The 25,224-nt window shown below is 42.7% G+C and overlaps 1 protein-coding gene across 3 annotated transcripts in view; it reads left to right on the top strand.

Annotated features, from left to right (window-relative positions):
* The window catches only part of LOC115593951 (cell adhesion molecule 2-like), a 240,756-nt gene that overhangs the window by 186,479 nt on the left and 29,053 nt on the right, over window positions 1-25,224 (top strand). For all 3 annotated transcript variants that reach the window (XM_030437673.1, XM_030437672.1, XM_030437674.1), the window contains 2 exons: window positions 7,762-7,914; window positions 13,106-13,243. In XM_030437673.1, coding sequence (XP_030293533.1) covers window positions 7,762-7,914; window positions 13,106-13,243 — 291 coding nt within the window. The remainder of the gene's footprint in view (window positions 1-7,761; window positions 7,915-13,105; window positions 13,244-25,224) is intronic.

Raw genomic sequence — 25,224 nt, 5'->3', positions numbered from 1 at the left:
TGTTTGACCATTTTGAATCCAATTTCTCTCCGGAAGATGTGGCTCTGCAAAAACCGTCCGCTTCTTTTCAAAGTCATGTTGAAGGGTGGCTATATCGCGTACCCTAGAAAAAATATGAAACTCCTTATAGGCCGAGGTACCAGCTCTTCTACTCCAGAGCCGGAAGGGGAAAAAAGTATCCCTATGCAAGATTACAATAGAGCTCATAGGCAGGAGCTGTCTCCCCACTGACCTGCTTCTCACTTAATGAAGTGGGGCTGCTGGAGGTGTCCCACTGAACTCAGCGTGGCAGGTGGAAAACTGATGAAAGAAAATCATTCCTGTCACCGGAAAAAAAAAAAAAAATCTCCACAAGCCAATTACTGTATGGAGTATGGCACATTTTACATTTTAAAAAGGCCGCTGTGCCTCGGAGAAAGGTATGGAGGAACAGGTAATGGAGGGCTGAGGAACGGCGGAGACACAGAATATACATTGAGGTATTCAATAAACATATCATTCATTTTTTTGTTTTTCTATTGCTCACACACACACACACACGCACGCGGACCAACTCAAGTCCCCAGATGGGTTGTTGACAAGGAAAAGGGAACAGTCACATCCAGACACAGGCAGAGCTGAATGTATATTCTGAAAATTTGCACTTTTCTCATTATAAAACTGTGTCACTTGAATGAGCAAACACCTGCCAAGGTTCTATACTAATACATACTGTCTTCGGATAGATGAAGGGACACGGGGGGGTAGGCGGCGGGAGGAGAAGGAGGAGGAGGAGGGGAGGCCAGTGGAGAGGATGGGAGGAGAAAAGGGCAGGAGGGAGAACGGGAAATAAAGGGGAGGAAGTGAAACGTGCAAACATGATAGGCTCAGAGAGCGCGAGTTTAGAGCCCTGACTGTTGGCTTACGCCAGCACTCTGTATGCCTTTTTAAATAAACACATCCTTAATGTATGAATGTAATTACCTTTCATACGCACACACATGCACATGCCCACACACTTTGTTTTTTTTTCTCACCTGCTGCTTTTAACGATGGAGGGGAGTAGCCGGGGGAAAGCTGCTAGATATGCAGCCAATTTATTTGGATATGTCGCCGTATGACTGTTGTACACAGTGTGTGCATGTACTGCATATAAACACAGCGCGTGTGGCTGGTGTGCGGCGGTGGCCATCTGCACAGCGACGGTGTGGCAAGCTGCATGTGATAATAGATTTAGGTTTTCCTCATGTAGAGCCTGAAAAAGCTTTTCGGGCTCGAAAGTCGCTTCACACCTGTAGTTCGATTCCCTTGATCTGAAACAAAGGGGGGCAAAAAAGAAAAATCAACACATGAATATCTTGTAAAAGCTTTTGATCCAACAGCACAAAATGTTTTTTTTCTATTTAGATAATGCAGGCGCCTTAAAGCCCCACTCCTTTGTGTTTTAGCATTCATTCACGTTTTTATGAGTTCTTTCCTGGCAATGTTCATTACCTCCGCTGTTCAACAAATAACTTTATTTCTTATTTTTATAACTTCTTTGCTCAAACTTGGGAAAAAAAATGTTGGTGATTTCTATTTGTGTTCCTGTGCTTGTGGTGCATTCACATGTTGTCATTTAGCCCCGCGTTCACGGGACACGGCACAGTCCGTTGTTAAAATCTGGGCACTGAAAAACAGACAATTATCAGGATGTCTTGAAAAGGACACAATGAATTTGGAAAACATCCCTCGTTGGGGGAAAAAAAGAACTGTTGCTGCGTCGGAGCGAGGTGAATTGAAGGACTCTCTTTTTATTTAACTTGTCGCTCATTAATGGTTCAAATCCTCTGATTGAATGTTATATTAAACAAGCATTTGTATCCATTCACAGTCACCTCCAATGAGACTGTTCCCCCGGCTGGCTGAACGTCGCCTCTCAAAATAAAAATGTCACTTTTAATTTAAAAGAAACAAGACATCTTTGACCTTCTCTCTGCGCAGCTTCTCTATCGCAGCTTCCCTTTTCAGAGATGCGCTTTTCTTCTCATCCTTTTTACAGATTTCTTTTAAAAGCGATGACACATCCCCACTCTCCACTATCCCTTTCAGAATATGCTGTTTGGGAACAGAGAGTCTTTTAGCTTTGGAGTTTCGGGCCGTTTATTCTCTGTTAGCGGATTGGTCATGGCTGCATTCCGTGTCTCTACATGGACTGCTCCTTTTGAGCTGGCGGTCATCAGCACTCAGAATAAGATGAGAAATCTTTTCCGCCCCCACTTGGATTCTGGATATCAAACCGCATCTGCTTTAGCGAACTCAGAATTGTCACGTCTCGAGGTGCCGCGTGTTAGCTCTGCTTAGATTAAAATCAATCCAAAGGTAGACAACACGACTCTCCTGCAGCGTTGCTTTCTGTCTCTCGACATGCACAGATAAGATGCAGACTACAAGGCTAAATGAGCAACAAAAAATAAATAAAAAATGTGGTTGCATATTCAATAAGTAGTTATTGTTGGAATACAAGTCCAGCGCTCTTTGATGTTGTCAACAACGGCATCCTCCGTGAACACATTCAGGACCGTCGGCGCTAATGGTCTCTAATGGATGGAGGCAGGTGCAGCACCTTCACAGACAAATAGCAGTGTCCTCTCCTCTCCTCTCCTCTCCTCTTACTCTGTGCAACCATGCTTTAGAATCGAAAACCTAGAGGAAGCATCTCTGGTGAGAAGAAAAGCTTTTCTTTTTTTCTTGTATTTATCCTTTATTTTATCAGGGAAGACCCACAGACACTGACTTCTGCACATACATATACATATTCACATATGCGTATGTACCCATATTCATACATGTAAGCCCGTGCACCTCTACCCGTAGGCGCACACTTTAAAGCAGCTGTAAGTATTTTCCTCCAGCACCTCAGCCACTAGCTATTAACCTCTTAGTGAACGCCCCCATTTTAAGGTTATTTTTCTAAAATGACATACCAAAATTAAAAGCATGACAGCTCCCACATAGTTTGAGACTCAGGGATGTGCTTGGTACCATTGGAAAGGTAACACCCTCAAGTTTGTTCTTGAATTGTAAGTGTGATTCTATGACATACTGACACAGAGTTACAGAGGTTGGAACACAGGTTTTGGTTTCCGTCCAAACACAAGGGTGTTCCTATGTTGGTGTTCCTACGGTATTCCTTAAGGGGTTAAAAAACGCATGATGATATCAGAGACATCTCAGCTTTAGTTTAAAAATGATTATCGGCTCACCGATACCGAATAGAGCCTCGTCACATTCAGTGCTGTGCTTTTTTAGAGTGACCCCGTCTTGAGATGTAGTTGTGTGGCTCGAGCAGTTGGTTGGCAAAAAGGCTAGTCGAGACAAAATTCCTTTGTGTACATTTAATAGTCAGCTGTTTAGAAAAAGTGAGTGAGAAAGAGTGAGTCATGTGCACTGTGTGCAAAGTGTGTCCTCTTCTTTGGAACATGAGTGGTTATGAATAATTGATGGCTCCAACTGAGACTAAGACACTCGAAAACATCCTGACTACGTGAGTCTACATGAGGATAATACGACGAGACAAAAACAAACTTATCACTAACAGAATGATGTGTCATGTGCCGTCCAACTGGCCGTGCAATTGATCGTAGTCTTTGTTTATTCGAAAACCCACATTTGTCTGCATTTCAGTATCTTCACCGGTTATAGCCTGATTTCACGGCTACGTTCAACACCTTTCATGTTTCTAAATCCAGCCCGAATCCATCCTTCCTGGGGGATCAGGATCATCCCGCTTCTTGGCATCAGAACTGTCCCGATCTTTGCCTGCAAAAGCTAAAAGAAAAATGCAGAGATGACACCGCGAGCGTGATCGGAAGACGAAAGCCAGATTCTAATCGGAATTTGCAGAAATCTCAACGCTACACGAAAACTAGAGTATCGAAATCCGGTATCATCTGTGTTCTTTGCTGTGTCATGCCAGTGGTGTTTGGCAGGGAGCTTTTCCAGAAGACGGCGAGGCCATCTTGTTATGAATTCAAATGCAGTGTCAGCGCGGCCTATCAGACCGGCAAGTCGGAACATCCGAAAGTATCCGCACGAGCATCTTTCCAGAACAGAGGGAGAGGGAAGGAAGAGAGCAGAGTTGCAGCGCGACAGCTGGAAACCCCAGCAACAGCAAATGTATTTTCTGACATTTGCCTGCTCATACTTCCTTGCCCAAAGCAAATAAGACAACAGTTGAAAAAGACGCGTTGTTTAACTTGTACACACTTGCAGGTTAGCGGAGCCGCCTGAGTCGACAGAATGAGGTCTGTGGGGGGTAGAGGGAAGGAGAGTCTGACAGAAAGATATATAGAGGCAGAGGGAGACTATTACCCGTCTGTAATCAGCCCAAATAATCTTTTTCTTTGTCGCAGCGTCCGTATACTAGTGCATGAAAGAAATCAACCATCTTTTCAGGACAGGTCTCACCCTTAACTGAACTGGCAGTGCATCAGACTGGATCTAATTCGGTGGTCTTGCATTGATGGCCACGCGTGCCCACTCACACACTCACACACACACACACACACAGAGAGACACAGAGAATCAAGAATGCGCTGTTGCCAACGTCGGGCCTAAAGATATGTCATGTGCTCACATCAACGCGTCACGCCTGCTCAGGCTCGGCACACAGCTACGCGCGGATAACCGGTTGTTGTGAGGGAGGGGAAGGTACAGAACAAATGCAGTAGTAAATGAGAGAGAGAGCAGCTGTCGTTTAGCCAAACTGATTACAACTCTACCGCTGTTTACTGTAGATGCTCAGCCTCGAACCGGCAAAGCAAAGCCTCCATCCCTTGGCAGAGGGAATGACATGAGGTAGCGTGCGCGCTGACATTTCTCCGCGTGATCGTCGCGGTAAATGCATACACGGGAGCTTAAAAAAAAAGAGAGAGAGAAAAAAAGGATGCAGCTTATGTGACTAACACCTCCTTTCACAGTCACCTCAAGGGGCTAGACGTTTGCCGGTGACCGACAAATTATAGCTGTAAGTGAGTGAAAACACAGCTGATACTGTAGGACCTGGCATCGATTCAGTCACTCAAATGTAAGACTCTGGCAGTACACCCGATAACCACGAGTTACATTTAACATTTACACCCCTCACTAAAAAACCTGAAAGGCTCTCTCTAGAGCCAGTGTTTGGTTTGTCTGTTCTGGGCTACCGTCCTAAATTCTACAAACTGGACCTTTAATGTCTAGAAAAAAATGCTCCTACCCCAGGCTCATTGACCGCCTCTGTAATTAACGCCCTCGGAAAATGATACATTCTGTTTTTTCATCATCCCTTTTCAACCCGATCGCCAGAATAACTGTTAGCAATGTAAGTTTCTGCAAAGCCACAGATACGTTCGAACTTTTTCATGTTGCAACTTTACTTTTTCTTCTTTAGCTTAAATGTTCTGCTCCTCTCTTGTCACAACGCCACGCTTATGCTCTCGTTTTTTGATGGTCTCGGGCTCGACTGCATTTTTACTTGGTCTTGTCTCGGTCTCAGACAAAGGGGACGCTGGATTTTGCTTCAAGACCAGTCAAGACAGAGATATGGCCGTATTGTTTGTTTTTTCTTATGCTTAATGATGATTTTCAGTCACCCAGAACACCTGCGTTTTCTATGGGTATGTGGCTATTTTAGATAACTTTGAAGACTGCTTATGGTTTGCATGTTTCACATCTTAGAGTTAGTGTGCAGTGTTTCCCACAGAACCAGACTTTAATTGTGGGGGTGGGGAGCCACAGAGCATGCGTACTCGAGACCGAGTCGGGCTAACTTCCGGTTTAGCACCGAGCTAACTTGGACAACACATGACGATGTAATTACACGGCTTGGCCATGACAAAAACTGGCTTCAAGGCCTGGCACTCATTGTGGGTGCTTGATCTCGACGATGATATCTGAGTATCTAACATCATGCTATTCACTGACGGGTGCCCAATGTTGATATTGTGGCGGACCGCTACAAATAAATTAATGTGTGGGAAACACAGTTGTGTCATGCAGCTCAGGACTCACATCGGTCTTGACTTGGTCGCTCAACATCTTGGTCTTGTCTTGATGTCAATACATTCTGGCCTTGGTAATGGTCTCAGTTAAGATGGTCTTGACTACAGACTCTTTTATAAATTATGTATAGAGCAAAAAGAAAGTTAAGATTTGCAGCTAAATGATTTGTGTGGTCTATAGGGAAGGTGAATGTGTTTGGGAAAGGAAAAATTACTTTTTTATGCTGACTTCAAGCTTCGGCATGGTGAAACACAGTCTCGGTCCTTGGAATACGTTGGCTAACGATTCTCACCATTCAGCAAGACACTCTTTCAAGCACCCTACAAGCAGACTGTCTAATGGTCTTCACACATCAAATCGTTGTAGAGAGGTTACAAACCAGGGTCTCTGCTTTTTTTTAATCTGATGTCTCACAAATTACCGTAAGATTAGATTTTTCCTTTCATGTGGCCTCACATGAAAGAAAAAAATAAACACCTGTACACAAATAGTCAAGCCTCTTTTCTGCTGAACTCACCCGCTGCACTTGAACGAGGTGTTCTCCAAGTCACTTTGATGGAGGGCGAAAGCAAAGTAGCCTTGGCTGCTCATATTAAATAATGTTTGTAGAAAGGTTTTGTACTTGCAAAAAGGAGAGGCTTGAGCGAATCTCTTGAGCAGCCAAGGCCGCCCCAGAAAACAGACTGAATAAAATACTTTGCGCGCCTCGACGTCTATCCTTGATGTACGAACCAGTCTTTGGTGCGGTTTAGTTTTCGTATATCACAATGCACCCCTTTGCATGCCGCAGACATGAATCGTATCATTTTCAAGGCGTCATCACTCCATTTTGCAAATTGCACGGCGCGCTTCTCCACTGTATCACAGATATGAAGTCTACTTTGAAGGCCAGGGAGTATCTTTCAACAAGCCACCCAATTTCAGCAGATCCATTTCAACTCCCACATCTTGCCAAAATTCTCATTAGGCCTCTGTCTCAGCCTGTTATTGCGGTATTGATTTCCATTCCTGTTATGTCTTTTGGAAGATTACATTTTCATATAAGTAAAATGTCTGCGAGGGTTTTTCGGCAGCAAAGACTGAGTATAGTTTACTGTAGAGCTGTGCTTATGAAATCGTTTTCAGATTCAACAGAAAGTTCAGTTTTGAGGTCACATTTCTACGCGGGGATTGTTTAAGTGTTTAAAATCTGTTCATACGTTCATACTACACACCTTTTTTTTTTTTGGTTTCAAAGTAGGAATTGTTGAGAGAAAGCCTCGGAAATGACCTAACCACCATTTCAAAATGAATGGCATCCTCTGTGCAGACAGCTGTAGCTATAGAAAAGCTTGACTGTCACATAAATGATACCAGAAGCTGAATTGCCCGTTTTTTTGGAGCCCTTGCTGTCCGCTGTCTGCCGCGTTTGCTGTGTTACAGCTGGACAAGACTAATGTGTGTGTGTGGTTAAGATGGCAATAGCTGTTGTTTGGTAAACAACGTGCACATGTTCAGCGTTATATGACAGAGGCACAGCAAATATTAACATGCCACTGATCTGTGTTTTTCTGACTCTCAGTGTGCCTCCCCTGCTCTGTCTCTGTTTCTCTCTCTGTCTGTTCGACTGCATATGTGGACAGCGTTCATGAATAGCTATGAATTGCATTAACTGGACATAAAATAAAATTAGATTTTTCAAATTAAAAGAGCCAACTAAACTGTTTATGTATATCGCACTGCATCAAATGAACTCTCTCCGTCTGTCTCTCTGTCCAGCTTTAAGGGACAACAGGATCGAGTTGGTCCATGCGTCCTGGTCGGAGTTGACCATCAGCATCAGTGATGTCACGCTGTCGGACGAGGGCATGTACACCTGTTCTCTCTTCACCATGCCAGTCAGAACAGCCAAAGCCTACCTGACGGTTCTAGGTAAGAACAGTATCTTCTGATGTCTGTCCTACATGTTCCAGAATTGCTTTGAGTGGTGTTCAAATCAACATGGTTAACTTTGTTGCTTTCAGTTGTGGAGGACACATGTGCAGCTAAAAGAGGTAGATCAGTGAGAATAAGACAAGAAAGACAAAAAAATACATCCTTCACTCAGACATTCCTGCATTTTCTGCAGTGTGCTACCATTTTGGTAACACTGTCTCTGAAACCCATGTCTACAATGCATTGTAACCCATTATCTCCATATTGTTAATGCAATATAATGTGCCTGTAGTGCTCTTCTTATCATAGTTACAAACACGCTTGAATAACAGTGTATAACAATAATCACGACTCATTATAATGCCGATGTCAATAATGCATTATAAACATATGTATAATGCATTTCAGTGTGGCTATAGCTGTACACAATCATAAATATTCAGAATGCTTTGTCACAATCAAAATACATTATAGAGTTTTTTTAGAATGGCTTGTCAGGTCAGTATCAGTACTTTGCAATTGCTTGTCGCTCAGAATTTTTGCAAGGATCATAGTGTATTAAAATTAGAGATGCACAGATCGATCAGCAACCGATCGCAATCGGCCAATAATGCCCCTATCGATTTTGATTGGAGTTCTCATAATAGATCAAATCAGGCCGATCAGATGACGTTTCAATATAGAGACAGTGCATTGACTGCATGCAGGGTGGGAATTTCACGGCGTTGCCCCGCACTTTGGCCTTGATGCAGCTGAAAAAAACTCATCGTGCCGGCTACAGTGGCCTCTGATGGCCGAACTTTCCTACCGTAGTGAGGAAGACAACGAGCTACAACCGTATTTTCATCAAAACGAGCGTCTGGACAGTAACTCTGGTCTCTATGGTCAGCCGTCTGTGAGACGAGGGCGCAGGAACCGTCTACAAAGTGCAACACCGAAAAGAGAAACTACAAAAAATTCAATAACTTCACTATTATTCAGAGTGTAGTGTCGCCAAAATCACTCCACACATCAGTGGTCTCCTGCTGGTTATTCTACAATGTTTTTGTTTGGTTAAAAATGTGCTTTGCCATAATTTTGGGGAATTTCTATTGGGAGAAATATTCAATAACACTAATGTTCAGTGTGGTGTCACAAAACTCACTTCACCCTAGCCCTACTTAAAAAAAAAATTTTTTTATGTAACATTAACTTGATTTTGTTTTAATACATAATCTTATTGTAAATTAGGATGTTATGGTATCAGTCTGAAAGGTAAATCAACACATTTTACTCAGTGGCCTTTGTGCCCTGTCATGTGGCCTTGGTGCCCCTGAAAAAAAAAAGTGAAGGCCAAATGGACTTGCCCCTAAACTGACAAAATTCCCACCCTGACTGCATGCATTCCCACTAGTAAGCTACAGTTACTCTATATAAGCTGAGTCCAAGTTGTCTCTAAGAGAGTCTCTAGAGTGTGAAATATTGCACATTGCCTCAGCCTACAATAAAATGGTGGTCAATTCATGATACTTTATCATCTCCTGATTTTTATACTTAATAATACAATGTCAGTGTTGTGTAAGAAGAATCATTGATTAAATATATGAAAGTTACACAAGACAACAATATAGAAGAATTTATGGATTTGACGCTGTGATCAGTGATCGGCAATATCGGGATCGGCAGATACTGCTTTCGGTGATCGGTGATCGGCACCAAAAATCCTGATCGGTGCATCTCTCGGGGGTATAGCACAGCAGTGTTAATAGCTGTAGGTAGCAAAAGTGCATTCAAAGGTTTCAATTTAATTAGGTGGAAACTTAGGCCATATATCGAGGAGATATTTTTGTCCGTATTCAAGAAGGTTTAAAGTGGTTTTTTTTAGATTGCAGGCAAATTTTTTAAATGTTTTTGCAATCCAGTGCAATCACCCGAAAAGATAAAGATGAAAACCTTTGGCACATGAATTTAATGATTCTGTTATGCTTGTTTCCATTTTGTGCATGTGTTAATTTCAGAACATTATTACTAAAACAACATCTCTACACAGTTGTCTGACATCGGTGGAGGTTAAGCTTTGAGTGGTTTCTAGTTTTTTTTGGTTGTTTTTCAGTTTAAGCTATTGATGGTGAGTTGTGTCTTTTTCCTTCTAAGACAAAAAAAAAATACCTGCATCTGCAGACATGTAAAAACATACTGTGTGGCCCTCTGGTATTGTTTGTGTTGTGATCATTGCCCCACACAAACATTGTCTCATTTCCTGCCACCGGCCTTATTATCTCGCCAATTAGTTTTCGCTAATGTTAATAGATGTGCTAGTGCACTCCAGGACCATTAGCTGGCTCTCTGTGTTAACAAGCATTCTGAGAATTAGAGACATTAAAGGCTACTGCTCAATAAGGATATGGAGAAAATGATTTTGCAATACTGAACAATAGTTAATGGTCCGAGCCAGGAAACAGAGAGGGAGATTTAATAAACATACAAAATGGTCTGGTTTAACTGCCACTGTTTGAGGACAGGGAGAGCTGGAGATAAACACAACAAAACACTGAAAATGATTTGGAAAAAATGCCAGACTATTAAATACACAAGCAGTGAATCAAGCTCCGCATTCAAATTATTCAAAATATTTTGAAGACTACATACAAACATGTGCTTGCAATTTTTTAATTATAGCTGACAATCATAAATAGATTACTAAAATGATTCAGATGGCTCTGTTAGGCAGTACTCACACTGCATTTTAGCTAATTGCTAGCGTCAGGATGCTCAAATGCTCACAATGACAATGCTAATACTGTGAAGTTTAGCTGTTATAATGTTCCCCATGTTTTCCATATCATACATTGGTGTGTAAGCATGCTAACATTTGCTTATCAGCGTAAACACAAAAGAGGTTGATGGGAATATTTTTTTTTTTTTTTTTTTTCAATGATGTGGTCATTAAAGCAAAAAGTTGTACTCGAAATTTGACTTAGAATTTGCCCTCTGCAACACAACACATAGATGTCATTGACATAATGTCAAAACTGTTATTTCCTCACATGCTGTTGATTTTTGAATGTTTAAAATCCAATTTTTTACATATTGCCCTAATCCAGAGGGTCACGCAAATATAAGCAAATATTTTAAATGCAATCCGTAAAAGAGCTGTTGAGACATTTCACCCAAAACTACTAAATGCATGAAAATACGAAACATGCCACTTCAAATATATACTGAAAAAAAATGCACAAAGCAAACTAACTAATCTTAAGTTCTAAATAACATTTTCTTACTTTAAAAAATGCTAAAAAATTGTGTATATACATATAATTACAGTATAAAATGTATATATTAACATAAAGCAATGTGATCGTCATGACCACGGGAATTGTCAGTAAAATCCTCTGAAATCTTTTCCTTTTGACCACGCATCGGATCAAACTGAGGTCTCATTACTTGTTCATGTCTTGAAAACACTATTAGTTGTGCTCAAACAGTCGCGCACACTAAAACACGCCGCAGCGCAGACATGTCCACGATGTGCACACAGGTGGAGAAAACCCATGCACCCACAGTGCTCTACATACACACATGTATGCGCAGACTCACACACAGACAGAGAGAAAAAAGATTAAAGCTTCAGAGCCTCTGGCCACCCAAGGGGAACGTGACTGTATAAGATGAACATTGTATTTGATCTGCTCTCGTTAAATCTTGGAGAAAAAAAACATATTTCTTTCTCAGTCGGGCCACACTTACTCGTACACACACTTACACACAGACCACAGTAGATATCGTGTTAGTTACATATAATGACACTTGCACTTTACACACTTGAAAACCTCGCAGTGAACCGACTGGCACATAATCGTCGACATTGAAAATTCCATGTTTAGTGTTTAATTGGATCTCGCCGCATATCGTGTCTACCGAGCAGCAGCCATTGTTAGGACTGTGTGTGCGAAAGTGTGGTAAACAGAAAAACAAGAAGACCTTTACGTCTGGTAATAAACCTTACTGGAGGTGGTGAGACAGACAAGGCCAGAGTCAGTCAATGGCATTGACTGACAGACCTTTCAGTCACCCAGCCCGAGGCAGACTTATTGCTCATTGACATTAGAAGGGCAGACACTACACACTTAAAACACTCATTATAGCAAGGGCCAGTAATGAACGTTTTCTGTTCAACCTTGTGGCCTCCTCCGTTGTCACAAGCCTTCTGTTTACGCGCATGCAAATACACACAGAGGAAAAACAACATATTTTTCAATTTAAAGACGCACTACGAGATTTCTGATGCTAAAAACAATGACAAAAGATGACGTTTGTTGACGCTGAGAGGTGGCAGGGGATCTTGGGAGTTGTGTACTTCAATAACAGAGCATACAATGAACGAGTGCTCCATCACAAGTGAGCCCTACGGACAATTAAGAACTGTCGCTTCGCTAGCTGGCCAGCTTGCCAACTTTCTTCCTCAATTTCTGACATATTGATCCTCGGGCCAACAAAACTTGTCCCAAGGATTGATCTTGGACCATAAGGGGGCCCCATTAAATCGTCGCGCCTAGCCACATAAAGGGACAGATCCAGGAACATCGTGAGATAGGGGAGTTTTTCTGCATATTCGTTAATATCTCAGGGAATAATGCATGGATCTTGATGAAAAAATTAGTGGCTCGTATCTATGTGAAGGAAATTTATGGATCCAGTACATTGAATATGTTAAATTTAATATGGATAAGGCTTGGTTGAATTAAAGAGGACTGTTGCGCCTTGCTGGAGGTACAGTTCGTGTTCTGTACTGAGCGATGTTGTATACATCCATTTTGATCCTTAAAGAAAACCCAATTCGTATTCACCTCTCTGGTATTTTAGTTTGGCACACAGTCCCGATCAAATAAGGTCTCAACTACCTGCATGGCCGGATATCGCTTGATGTATGTGAGAAAATATTTTGTTTGTAATTCCTGTGAACCATCCCTTAAAGAAGGAGATGTCCAGGGCGTTGGATAGACCATCCACTGATTTGTGGATCCCTCATGCGTTCCTTGAACAGGACACTGCTCAGGGATGCTGCACCGTGCTCTGCTCTCTAATCTCCCTGCAGGGGCGCAGGCTGGAGGAGAATTTCCAATAAGGCATAATAATATTATTGTTGCATAATGACACACCGCTGTGTGTGAATTAGTTCCATCACCATGATATCCGTTCCGTCTTTCAGGTGTGCCAGAGAAGCCGGAGATCGATGGCCTGACAAAGCCTGCCATGGAGGGAGACCACATCACTCTGACCTGCATGACTCAGGGCAGCAAGCCCGCCGCCGACCTGCGCTGGTTCAGGAATGAGAAGGAGATTAAAGGTATGTAACATTTGGATCTTCATACATTGGACAGTGTATCAAGCCTTTTAGGGTGAATGACAACACAAGAGGAAATGATGGTTACATAACCAGGCAAGGGAGTGTTTGCTTATCTTCACAGATATCTGATTGTCAAATGGTTTGTGACATCATCAAGCTGGGTGCCTTTTCGTCAGATTTCCTCATCGCGAAAATGACATGTTCTTATTGGAAACCAAATCAAAGGTGTTCTTTATAACCTTAAAGTGGAAATGCGATCAATTCCCCCCCCCCCCCAGCCAGCATTTTAAAGTGTATTGTATTGGATGCTCTCTGTATTCCTGCGAGAAGCAACTGCCAGCTATTCCTTCATTAGGTCTATAATGGAGACAAGAAAGCAGACAGAAAGATATCATTCTGGGCTTTCTGGCATTATCTTGCAATGATGATTATCATTTACTGATACTTCTAATACAAAGCTATAGTTTCGATTTCCCCGGAGCACACCACTCAGTCAGGCCAGCGCTTTTAAATGCAGTGTCAGATACTAAATCGTATTGAATATTACGTTATCAGCATGGCTCAGACCGCTTTGTAATCAACAAACACAACACAGCGCAAACTTGAATCTTTTCTTATAAACCTGGCACGATGACACCGCTGCAGTGATGTCTCGACAGTGTATTTTTGGTTCCGAACAAGTTGTTTCTCCTGGAACAGGTTCAGCATGTGTCCTCTGGCCTGAGACCGATACATTAACCTCCCTTGTTATCAGCGGACTGTTTTAAATCACACCGACTGGACTACACACCTCATTTCCACCCTGCTCCTGCTCTGCTCGACTTGATGAACCATCCGCTCAGTAATTGTTTGAACGGAAGAGAGCGAGAGAGCGACCGAGGGAGAATATTGAAGAAAAGCGAGCCAGGGACGTGAAATGATGAAATAAGGTTTTAGGGAGAGAGCAACAGATGTGGTTCTGAATCGAATTAAGCGCAGAACCCGGCGGGACAGGCTGTCACAGATCAGCAGCACAGTTGTGGAACATTTCCGATGGGTTTCTGTGCTCTTTCGCAATGCAGACTAAAGGTGGATAACAAAATGCAAATCGCTCTTTGCTGATTTAAACCAAGTGCAAGCAAACAAAGAGATTCGATTGAGAATAGCGCGTGTTTTTGTTCCCTCTTTTTGTCAGGGGCTGCCAAAAAACAACAATGCAGACTGGCAACACAACTTTCTAAATCTTTGTACAACCCAACAGATCACTGAACCTCAGTAGAGAGAATAACAAGCAGCCAGGTGTTGCACGTCGTAAATGCCCGGATAAATTCAGTCACAATTTAAAGTAAAGTCACATTTGGAATGCGAAACACACAGACACTTCACAGAGTTCATTTCCCTGCTTATATTCAGGATTAATAAACCACAGAAATCTTTTTTTTTTTGCCAAAGCATGCATGATTTTTGCTTATTAACTTTGCATATTCATGCTTTCTCGTTCTTTTTTTGGCTTCTCTGTCATCAGCATTGCAGAGGTCTCTCTTGTAGCTGGTGCACATTTAGATCTGTGCTCAAATTAATGTACAATATGTTTTTCGCAATCAAAAACATATTTTTGATGTATTTTTTGAGGGCATTTCTGCTGTAAGAGACTCACATAACAATCACCTGGTAACATCCCTGGACCAGCGCACTAAAGAGCTAATAGTCTTACTATGCTTGAGCTCATTAACACTGGCAAAACCTCATGTTCTGCTCATCCTTCATTAAAATTAAACAGAATACTCGTTGCTCTCTATAACCGCTATGGCACTTTAATATCCTGTAAACAATAATCTTAGCCATCTTTTAGTCATTAAAGTCTGTTTATTAGCAGATCCCCAAGTCGCGTATTGTTGTTTTTTTTTAACATTTTTGTAATCTAACTAATCTATTATAGTAGTTTGTCACTCCACTTTATATTTCCTCTTGTTGCTCTTCTGAGGAACATGAAGCTTATATCAAAAAAAAAAAAAGAGAATACACTAATTAGCACAGTGACTATTTTTCCTTACAGGCTTATTGTGTATCTGCTGGTGATTATTGTGTCTCCCAGAGGCCCACTACTGAGAGAGGAGCTCCCTGTAAGGCAAATGGAAACACAGCCAGGGCATAATTTTCTTTTAATTTAAAACAGAAAGTTAACAGGTAGTCAAAGATATCCCGGGTGGTTTGAAGTGAAGGTAGTCTCAGGAGGATTGGCTTCCTTATTAAGGTCAGATGCAATAATTCTCTCCTCAACTTGGCACACTGCTATCTTTAATTTGGGCCTTGTACATTTTTATACACGTACATTATTCACCGTGACAAGGTTGTAGTCACTAACCCACAAAGGACACAAATAGTGTGTTCAGGCTTGTCTTTCTGAATTGTATTCCATAATATATACGCGCCCTTTAACACTGATACTGTTGACATACATACTTTACGCTCCAGTTTGTACCTCCACTAAGGAGGTTGTATTTTCAGCCATGTTTGGTTGGTTGGGTGGTTGGTCGGTCAGTCGATTAGCAGGATAACACAAAAACGACTGAACAGATTTCAGCTAAACTTGGCTGAAGGATGGTTCTTGGCCCAGAATAAAGCCCATCAACTATTGCAGGACTTTTTTTTAACACTACTTACTAGTGGATAAAAATCACTACAATGCTGGACATTAAGTGTTAAAAGTAGAGCAATCATGTAAAAATATAGATTTTGTTAAGCAGAAGTCACACATACAAATAGTACTTGAGTAGAGTATCTGATGATCAAATATTCTTAAGTATGAAAAGTAATTTTCTGGCAATAAGTGTACTTAAAGCAAAAAAAAAAACAAAATTAACTGTGACAGTTGATAGAGATTGATAGAGTCTCATCCCCACATCCTCAAATACTGAAGCTATGGGCTGCTCTACATATTGACCAATTATCTGCCAGTTTGATTATCAGATCTAATTTTCAGGAATTTTCTCATCAGTGTTTTTTGCCCATAAACTTGAATGTGCTACTTTGGCCCTAATGCAGCATGCAAACTGCAAATAAACTAAAGTAACCAAAGTCAAATAATGTGAATAAATGTGGATAAATGTGGTGGAGTAAAATGTAATGCAGTGGAAGTATAAAGTAGCATAAAAAACAAAACCCACACCTTGGCAAATGATATGATGATATATGTAAATAAAATAAAGGGGAAAAGAATCAACATTGTTCAAGAAACCTTGTTGTCCCAGAACAGAGAGCAGAACCTTGAGACTTTTATCCAAATGTCAGATTAGAAGATTCTTGTCAGATCTGCCTTAGGACTCGTAAAGAATTCCGATCAGAGGCGAAGTTTTCGGCCCTCTCTCTTAGCGTCTGCCATCACACCCTTTCTACCCCGAGCTTAAGCCAAGACAGCTCAGCCTGCTATCTCACATTAAGGGTTTCCAAGGGGTCCAGATAAGCAAGCAGATAAGCCCAAATCAATGCTGGTGTTCCGCACAGTTTTAAGCAGCTATCATGGCATCTTTCTGTTTAATTAACTGTAGTAGGGAGACGTTATTGAATCTGTGTCGTCGTGTTCATTTAACTCCACGTTTACCTCAGTGGCGAACCTTGTCACAATAAACTTTTGTTACCAAACCAGCAGAAATAATCTGTAAACACAGAAAGGTAATAATGCGCAAAATGTTGAAACGCGTGTTGGTCTCAAGGGTGAAGGAAAACAGTGATCTGTTGATTAGTTTTCCTGTCTTTCCCGACGAGTAGGTGTCTGTTTTTAATTAGCAGCTCGTCGCTCAGTGCGATGCGTTTGACAGACTTATTCAGGACATGTCGACGGCATGATTGACAATTTACACGTTTACATCTTCCTTGCGCCCGCCATAAATACATTTCTGACACTAATTGGTGCGCCTTCTCTTAGCAATAAGATGTGAGTAATTATCTGGACACAGTCAGGCTGACTGGTTACATATGACAACGGCTGAGAGTTTGTTTGTGTGTAAATGTACCTGCAGCTGCGTGCTGCATTTCAATGAGTCAGGCCGACCCAGCGAGCCGCTCTCCGGTGGTCGGACTTTTCTTCTTAAAACTGACTAAATAAATAAACATGAACGCCGAGAGTGACACATGTTCATACAAAATGTATGTACGAGCGCGTGGGTGTGTGCGAGCGCACTTGAAGTGTTCATCATCCTGACAGCGTCACAGGGTGTGTTCAATGTAAAAAAAGCCATCTGATTGTGGGTGACCATGCTGGGAATAAATGACAATTGTGACATATTGGTGTGGGATCTGGGGGAATAGAGAAGATTATATTACCAGCAGAGCCACTGGAGCAGTCCATCACCCATTCGCATGCGGTTAACGGACTCACTATGCTAAACGCGTGCGTGTGTGAGTGTGTGTGTGTGTGTGTGTGTGTGTGTGTGTGTGTGTGTGTGTGTGTGTGTGTGTGTGAGTGTGTGTGTGTGTGTGTGTGTGTGTGTGTGTGTGTGTGTGCGCGTTCATCTGCTTATATGTGTGGGTGAGCACAACAGACAGATGGAGCAGACAGCCCACATGTAAGGATTTAAGCTTGTGTGTGTGGAACGGAATCCAATATTCTTATTTCTCAGTCTCTTTGTCCCTCAGATCCCCTCAGTCCCCACCCAGTAATGATATATTTCTATCTCAGTTACACACCGTAACCTAGGGAGACCTCTGCCAATATCAGCACATGTAGCAGTTGTTTACACACCACTGAACCAGAGGGGGCTGCGTGGAGACCGAGCGCGACAGAGATGAAATGAATATTTATTTGAAATAAGGGTGGGGATGTTCGCTATCGGACTCGTATTATCATACTCTCTGACCTAAACTGTGGAGGTTATTGCTTCATCGTGTTGCGCGATAACTCTATTCCAAGGGGGCTTAAGGGGGAGGCAAAAAAAGCACGAAGATTTGAATCAAATTCGCTCACGGTCACATCTCTATTCTGTTGTCAAACTTGTTAGTCAAGGACAAGGAACTATTACTGCAGACACAGCTCACACTATTTTAGGTCGCCGTCTGCTGATTTCTCGGTACGCTTATCACTCGAATCCGCTGCCCGTTCACTAAAGAGTTGAACAGTGACTGAACAACCTTTTGAAATAGTGCCAGCTATTTCATCATTTATGGGTAATTGTCCTTGACTACTGTGAGTGAGAACAGAATAAGGTGGCCATCATTATTCTGAGGTTTGCTCTCGAAAGAGCTATTGAGGAAAGTGAATAGGAAATAGCTCCTGGAGCTCATTTCAGAGGGCGAAGACGTTGAAGTGGATGAGAGCGCTAGTGTCATTGTGAGCACTGAAATAAGAATTAACTTGTGGAGTTTAAAGAAGTTTTCTAGTTATAAGAAGAAACAAAAAATCTTTTTTTTTTTCAGTCATGTGGGCAGTGTAAGACAACCTTGCACACCGCTTTAAAAGTCTGTGTTGGGACTACATTTGTACTATCCAGCTCCCCGGGGTGGAGCGGATCAATGCCCATTAAAGATGTAATTTCAAGATGGCTCCTGCGAGTCAGACTGGCATGAATAAAAGATGCACACACAAAAACGCATATTCACCCTCTCTATCCTGTATGCATGTGCAGCACAAGCACAGAGATACTGCCTGATGTGAGATCTGAGCAAATCTATCAGCTTGGCATGTGATTAGGGTTGCAACTGATGATCATATTTGTTATCGATTGACTTGCTGATTGCTTTCACGGGTAGTCATGTCGTGATTCTGTTTATAACGTGTCAAAAAACGTACGAAAAGTGCTCATCACAGTTTTCCAGAGCCCAACGTGACTTGTCTTCAGATTTCCTTCTTTTGCAGCAAATCCTCACATTTAAATATTTGCAAATGTTTGACACTTTTGCTTCTTTTCTTTCAACTTTGTCTAATTCTTGCAGCTGCAATTTGAAAATTAATACTACCTCACTGTACACATCCCTCTGTGTCATGGTCCCAGAGGTTTTAGTCTTCACATTTCTAGTTTTATGTTGAAGGCCTCTTCTTGGGTGTCATTTTTCTTTCCACTTCCTGTCTTTTTCTCACTGTTTTTCTTTGTACACATGTGTTTCCCTAGTGAATCGTTCCTGTGAATTTAAGCCTATGTTTTTCTCTTCGCTTCATCCTGCGGCTCCCTGTGTCTGTTCTCCGGTCCTTGGGTGTTCCCTGTGTTACTTATGTGTTCCCTATAGCTTTATGGTTTGTCCTTCATTGCTCTGTGTTTTGGATTCTCCTTGGATTCCCGCCTTTTTTGGTTGCCAGCCAGGGGGGGTTGGCCCTCAGCTTTTTTCTTCATCTGCCTGTTGTGTGTCTGCATTTGGGTCCTCACCTTTTTACCAAACTATATAACACTCTGGTTTTATGTTGTCTTAAATCTTCTTCTTCTTTCGGTTTCAGTCCTCAAACACAGAGCAGAAATATCTTGAGAATGGATACCTCCTCCTCCTCCTCGTCTTTCTTCCTTTCTTTCTTACTTTGGACCTATTTCACCTTGATAAAACATGCCCACGTGGAGGTGCAGCTAACTTGTCCTCTGTCTCTGGCATCATACCAGTGTGCGATCAGGTTAACAGGCTTAGACTCGAGTGCTGTGGCGAAGAAAGAGAGGAGGTCAGATTGTTACACCCACTGTCTGTGGCCATTAAGAGCAACATCTCGGAGGTGGAGCACCTGTCCAGTTCTAAATGCCAAGGCAGCGACGCGGACCAGACCTCTCCTTTTGAGGGGCCGCTGAAAAAACCCGTCTTCATAGACACATCTTAGCCATGAAAGCTCAGGGAGTCTCATGTCAGGAAGGACATTATGATACAGGTCTGCCAGGCACTGATAGAAACTCTCCTAACATTTAACAGTGCTCCCCGGTTGTAGTCAGCCGTCAGTTGAGCTGGTAAGACAGGTCAGACTGGGCAGGATGCTTACAGGCTGCCAACAGCTCCCTGAACACTGCACGGTAGCCAGAATAAGTGAGAAGAAGGAGCAGGGCACAATACATCATCTCCACACCTGACTGGTGCTGGGGCCTGCTGTGTATTCGCGCTCCCGTTTAAAAGTTTAGCCATCGCCGTGCCGCTCACCTGAGATCCAGAGGGATCACCTATTTATCTAACATCGCTAATTGTATTGTATCTAAATGAGTATGTGTTTTCGATTATCCTCACCCTCACCCACGAGCGATTTGACATTGTTTTCCGCTTGAGCAAATTGTTTTAAATCTCAGATGGGACGCAGTTCAGGGTACGTTGAGTCATTCCCCCCCCCCCCCCCCCCCGCTGCCAGGATTAATCAGCTGTGTCGTCGATGATGATTCCTTCACCCCCACCCCCACCCAGCGGCCCTCCTCTGCCTTCCTCGCCGCCCCCTTCATCCTCTTCTCATGTACCGTCCCTCTCTCCTGTGAAACAGCATGAAAGGGTCAGATTTTTTATTTTTTTTTACATCCGTCATTTCCATTTCTAATCCTCCGAGGCTCCGTCTTGGCTCACACCGATGATGCAGAGCTCTGAGCAGCCACCCACATAACAGTGCAGCGCCGCAGTCGCAGCCAAACGCTGCCAGGCTTTTTGTTGAAGAGAAGTGTTACAGGTGAATACGGTCGGATGGGGTTTATTTCTCTGGATTTTAAAAAAAGCATACAAAGAGTGAAAGAGCTTTTTTTTGTGCAATGTTGAAATTCCCAACAATTTCAATGTAAATCATGTTGGCTGTATAAAAAGGTAAAGACTTCTACGCAATCTACGCAAGTGTGTTCGTGGCTGTTTGGACGTTTTAAAAAAAAAAAAACGCTCTGACTGATTGTGATTCAGTAATTAGAGCAAACAAAACAAGCTTCTCGCTCCTTCACTCGGCATCCACCGTTTGTGTCCGACCAAATTTAAATCATCCCAAGAAACGCTGCGCCGTACTCTGAAATAAAATTAGCTAGGGGTAGACTGAGACAGAGAATCTGTGCTCCAGAGTCAAGCAATGTTAAAACAGTATAATGCATGTGGGATTGCTTTTAAACTATATTTGTATATAGTACATATACACAGTGGCAGGCCCAAGAGCTTAGGGAAATTTGCATTTTTCAGTTAAATAAGTTCAAATGAAAACATAAAGAGATTCAAGCTGGGTTTTGTTACTTTTATATAGAAACTCTTTTCAAAATGGGATGATTTTGAATGTGATATACAGTATAGACCTTAGAGTTTTATTCTGAATCAGGCAGCAAAAGAAAATAGTATAATAATATATATATAAGTATCCATGTTTTAACTTGAAGGGAGTTTGATAAAAACACATTGCAGAAGGCAAATCCTTCCTCAGCGAACAGCTGAACCCATCTTTGTTCACTCAAGCCGACAAAGACATTTTCTCTCGTTCAACAGCTTCTGGCCATCGAGGCTTCGAACAGTCCTCCAGCAATCCAGCTGGTTGTTTCTCGCCCAACATTATGCACCACAAGAGCCAATAACGCGTGAAGTTGACGGTGGCGGCTTGAAGTAACTCCGTAGCTGCACTGTGATCACGATGATGATTTTGATCAGTTCCAACAGCAACTCTCGCCCCCCCAAAATATCAGCATGTTGGTAGGAGAACTGGCCAGATGAGCTTTCTGATCGACGCTTTAGCTTTAACGTCAGCTGCTCCTTTCAGCCGCTCTTCAAATGTAATAAGATATTTATAGAGCAATTATACCTTTTCACCCACACATGTGTACGCACCCGCACACAACGGTGCCGAACAGAGTGGATGCAGATTGGCGCACTCTGCTCGCTGTTAGACAACCGTTATTATGTTCTCAGAGTGGATCTGAGAAGGCTTTTGGACCATATAATGACATTAATGAACCCAAACTTTAGCGGGAGCAAGTCGGTTTTTGTAGTACTCTCATCCCGGATCCCACAGAGGCAATCAGAGTCCCTTCAAATCGCCATGAGACAAGAGTCTAAATAGGTCTAGACACTTAAATCGCACAGCAGATTTGTAGAGAAACAGAGCTTCTCAGTCTCGAGCTAACTCGAGAAGAAATCTTTTTTTGCACGTTTTGCCGAAAGCCAACCCACATTAAGAAATCGAAAACTTTTAAAGTACAGACCGAACATTAGTTGCTACCGGGGCATCGCTTAGTGCCTATCACAATGTCTGAAGTGCTTAAACTCTGGTCTGGAGCAGCAGAACGTATGAGCACAGTCAGATTGCACAATTCCAAATGATTCATTCAGTTCATTCAGACAAAATTGACATATTTAAAAAATATATTTTTTAAAAACCCTTCTTTTAAGGCAAAAAAGAAAATGCGTGAGTGATTTTTGAACGTGTCTTTGTTCAGCTGTTCCCGAGAGAAGAATGAACAGCAATGACTCATCTCGGCTTGTCAGTTGAATGAACAAAGTGTCAGTTAACCGACTCCTCGCTGACCCCGATTCTAACCTGAACAGTAACGTGCAAATATTAACAGGAGAACAAGAAGGACTGGGCGACCTGTGGAAGGAACCTCAGGGCTGCGAACAGATGGAGAAAGGCGCGAGGGAAAACTGATGAAGAGGCATGGAGAAGCCGTCCATGAGGATGTGGCATAACCACCAGGAGAATGTTTGCAACTCCTAAAGCACGCCGTGATATAAGATATAAGATATCCGATGTCCTCTCTCGCCAGCCCCCCTCTCTTCCTCACTCTCTTTGTGAAGAAAGCCAGCCATTTTCCCCTCTCTCCATGTTGTCTTGCTGGGTGTTGCTAACACTGCAGACCTGTCAGTCATTCATCTCTGGGGGAGGCGGGCTCATCGCCTCGGTTGGGGGAAGTGACTGAGCAGAATGGTTGATTGGCAGAATGGAGAGGGAGAGGAGACAGTGGGGTGGAATACTTAGAAAGTGGAGCAGATGAGCGCACAGGAGAGAAGGATATGGAGCGTAAACAGTCTCTTTAGGAGATACAAACAAAGGCGTCCGGCATGAGAGAGAGAGTAAGGGAGAGAGACTGTACATTTACACTGACGCTTTTCTTGAATTTGCTTTGGTGAGAAGAAACAAAGGGGATTTTACAAAGCAGGGCAACACCTGAATGCAGAGATAAGCCCGGGCAGCGGGAACGGTATAAAAGTCTGTTTTTGAAATAAAAAAGACCTTGTAGGAGTGTGTACATACCAGCTTGATACGATTTAAACTACTGGCAGCAGGCACGATGCGAGCAGACCGACCACCCCCAAAGGACTGGTTGAACAGATGTGATTGAAAAGAAGTGTGCGTTAAAAATACCTGCTCGGAGGAGGATGTGTATAAGCTGCTAAGTTGCGAAACGGCCGGCGGGTGAGAGCAAGGCAAGCAAGCAGCGACTTGTGAGTGCTGGCTTAAAAACTGCGTTCTGGCAGAGGATGGTCACTGGTGTTACATAACACCTACTTAACAGTCTCTGGATTTTCGGAGAACATGGGTGTCATGTGTGTAGGCTGAGGGTGAATTCATCAAAAACTGGCAGATATTGTTAAATGGCGTCTGCTACCTGAACACAGCCGCCCCTTCTTGAGTTATTTGGAAATTAATTTGTGCAGGAATCACTTTAGAGGACATTGAATTTTCCCAAAATCCAGAGGGGGAAATCTTTCCTAAACTTGGTTTTCACAGCCAGGTAAAACTGTAAGGCATTGAAACTCTGCTCATCTGGACAGTGCACAGGGCAACCTGACCGGAGCATCGCAAGCTCAAGGACAGTCAGACGGGGACGGCGAAAGTCAGCGGTGTGGGAGTCAACTCTCTGACCCTCTAGCTAGAAGGGCCTCTCTACTTATCGGGCATCACCGCTTGCAGGGTTGATGCTTCGTTACAAGCCAATGAGAATTTAAGGACACGTAAGCCCGTTTCACTCCTGACATAAAACCCAGGAACATCCGGCTTTTGTTTCCAATGGGAAAATTCTCCTTGAGTTGCTAATTCTCTGAAGAATTACAGACTTGGTGTGAGGGTGAATCTGATCTCTTTACTACATGCGGTATAGAGAGAAGACCCAAGCGTGGTGTTCTCTGCAGTCTCTCACACATATTCAGGCGTTGATCATGTCTTCCTCCAGAACAATGGCCCTTTCATGTTCTTACTTCCACGAATTAACACAGGCGAGTAAGATTATAATTATTCAAAATGTCACGACGATTAGTTAAAACGTCTCAGCTCGAGTATTTAGATAAAGATTCTTCATTTTACTGCAGGAATTCGTAACTGGGTGAAATGACTCTGTGGGTACTTAACAGCTCCAGCTTAGATCACATCAGCAGTGTTGGAGATGTGAGACCCTGGCGGAGATGCACATTTTTTTGCACCATTGAAGTTAAGGATGTTAGTGCGTAAGCGGCGTTAAAACATCATTCAGTGGGCATCGAATTTACAAGAGAGACTGGAGTAAAAGCTATAAAACCACATTTTCACTGTTCTGTGTTCCTTATGTGTTCACAGCATTGAACATGACACACAGAAAGACACACTAGTCTTCAGACGATCACCTGTTTTAAGCTAGTCCACCAGCCTCTTAAAAAAACACACATGCAAAGTAATTTTACTGTAAAAATCGCTCATTGCTATGGTCAAAATTTGCCGTCTTGAGGTGGTGGTGAAACTTTAAGCAAAACGCATTTGGCTCATCGAAGGCCTATATCACTGGGGAGGCAAATGAGGCAAAACGTGTAATGATGTGATCAAGGGATAAGCCAATTTTTCAGGACATCGTGTAGATCATTTTGAGGAGGCTGTGTTCTCCGATGCCTTGGCAGTGATTGCTGCGATGACGGCCATGGAGCGGTGGATCAGCTGTTTGGTTGGGCAGGTGTGGCGGCGAGAGCAGGTTTTTTACAGATGGAAGAGGACCGTGCATGATGACACGTTGCAACGAGGGCTGATTGAAGTTAACGCCAAAATGTCTGATTGGGAATGTTTTCCTCCCAATGAGGCTGGAAATGGGAGGCGAATTGAAATTGTTTGGTGAGAGTTAGACATTGTGTGGGAGCAG

Source organism: Sparus aurata, chromosome 13 (genome assembly GCF_900880675.1).
Source record: "Sparus aurata chromosome 13, fSpaAur1.1, whole genome shotgun sequence".
Lineage (NCBI taxonomy): Eukaryota > Metazoa > Chordata > Actinopteri > Spariformes > Sparidae > Sparus > Sparus aurata.
The sequence above is the reverse complement of the archived record's forward strand: the minus strand, read 5'-3'. Positions and strand labels throughout refer to the sequence as shown.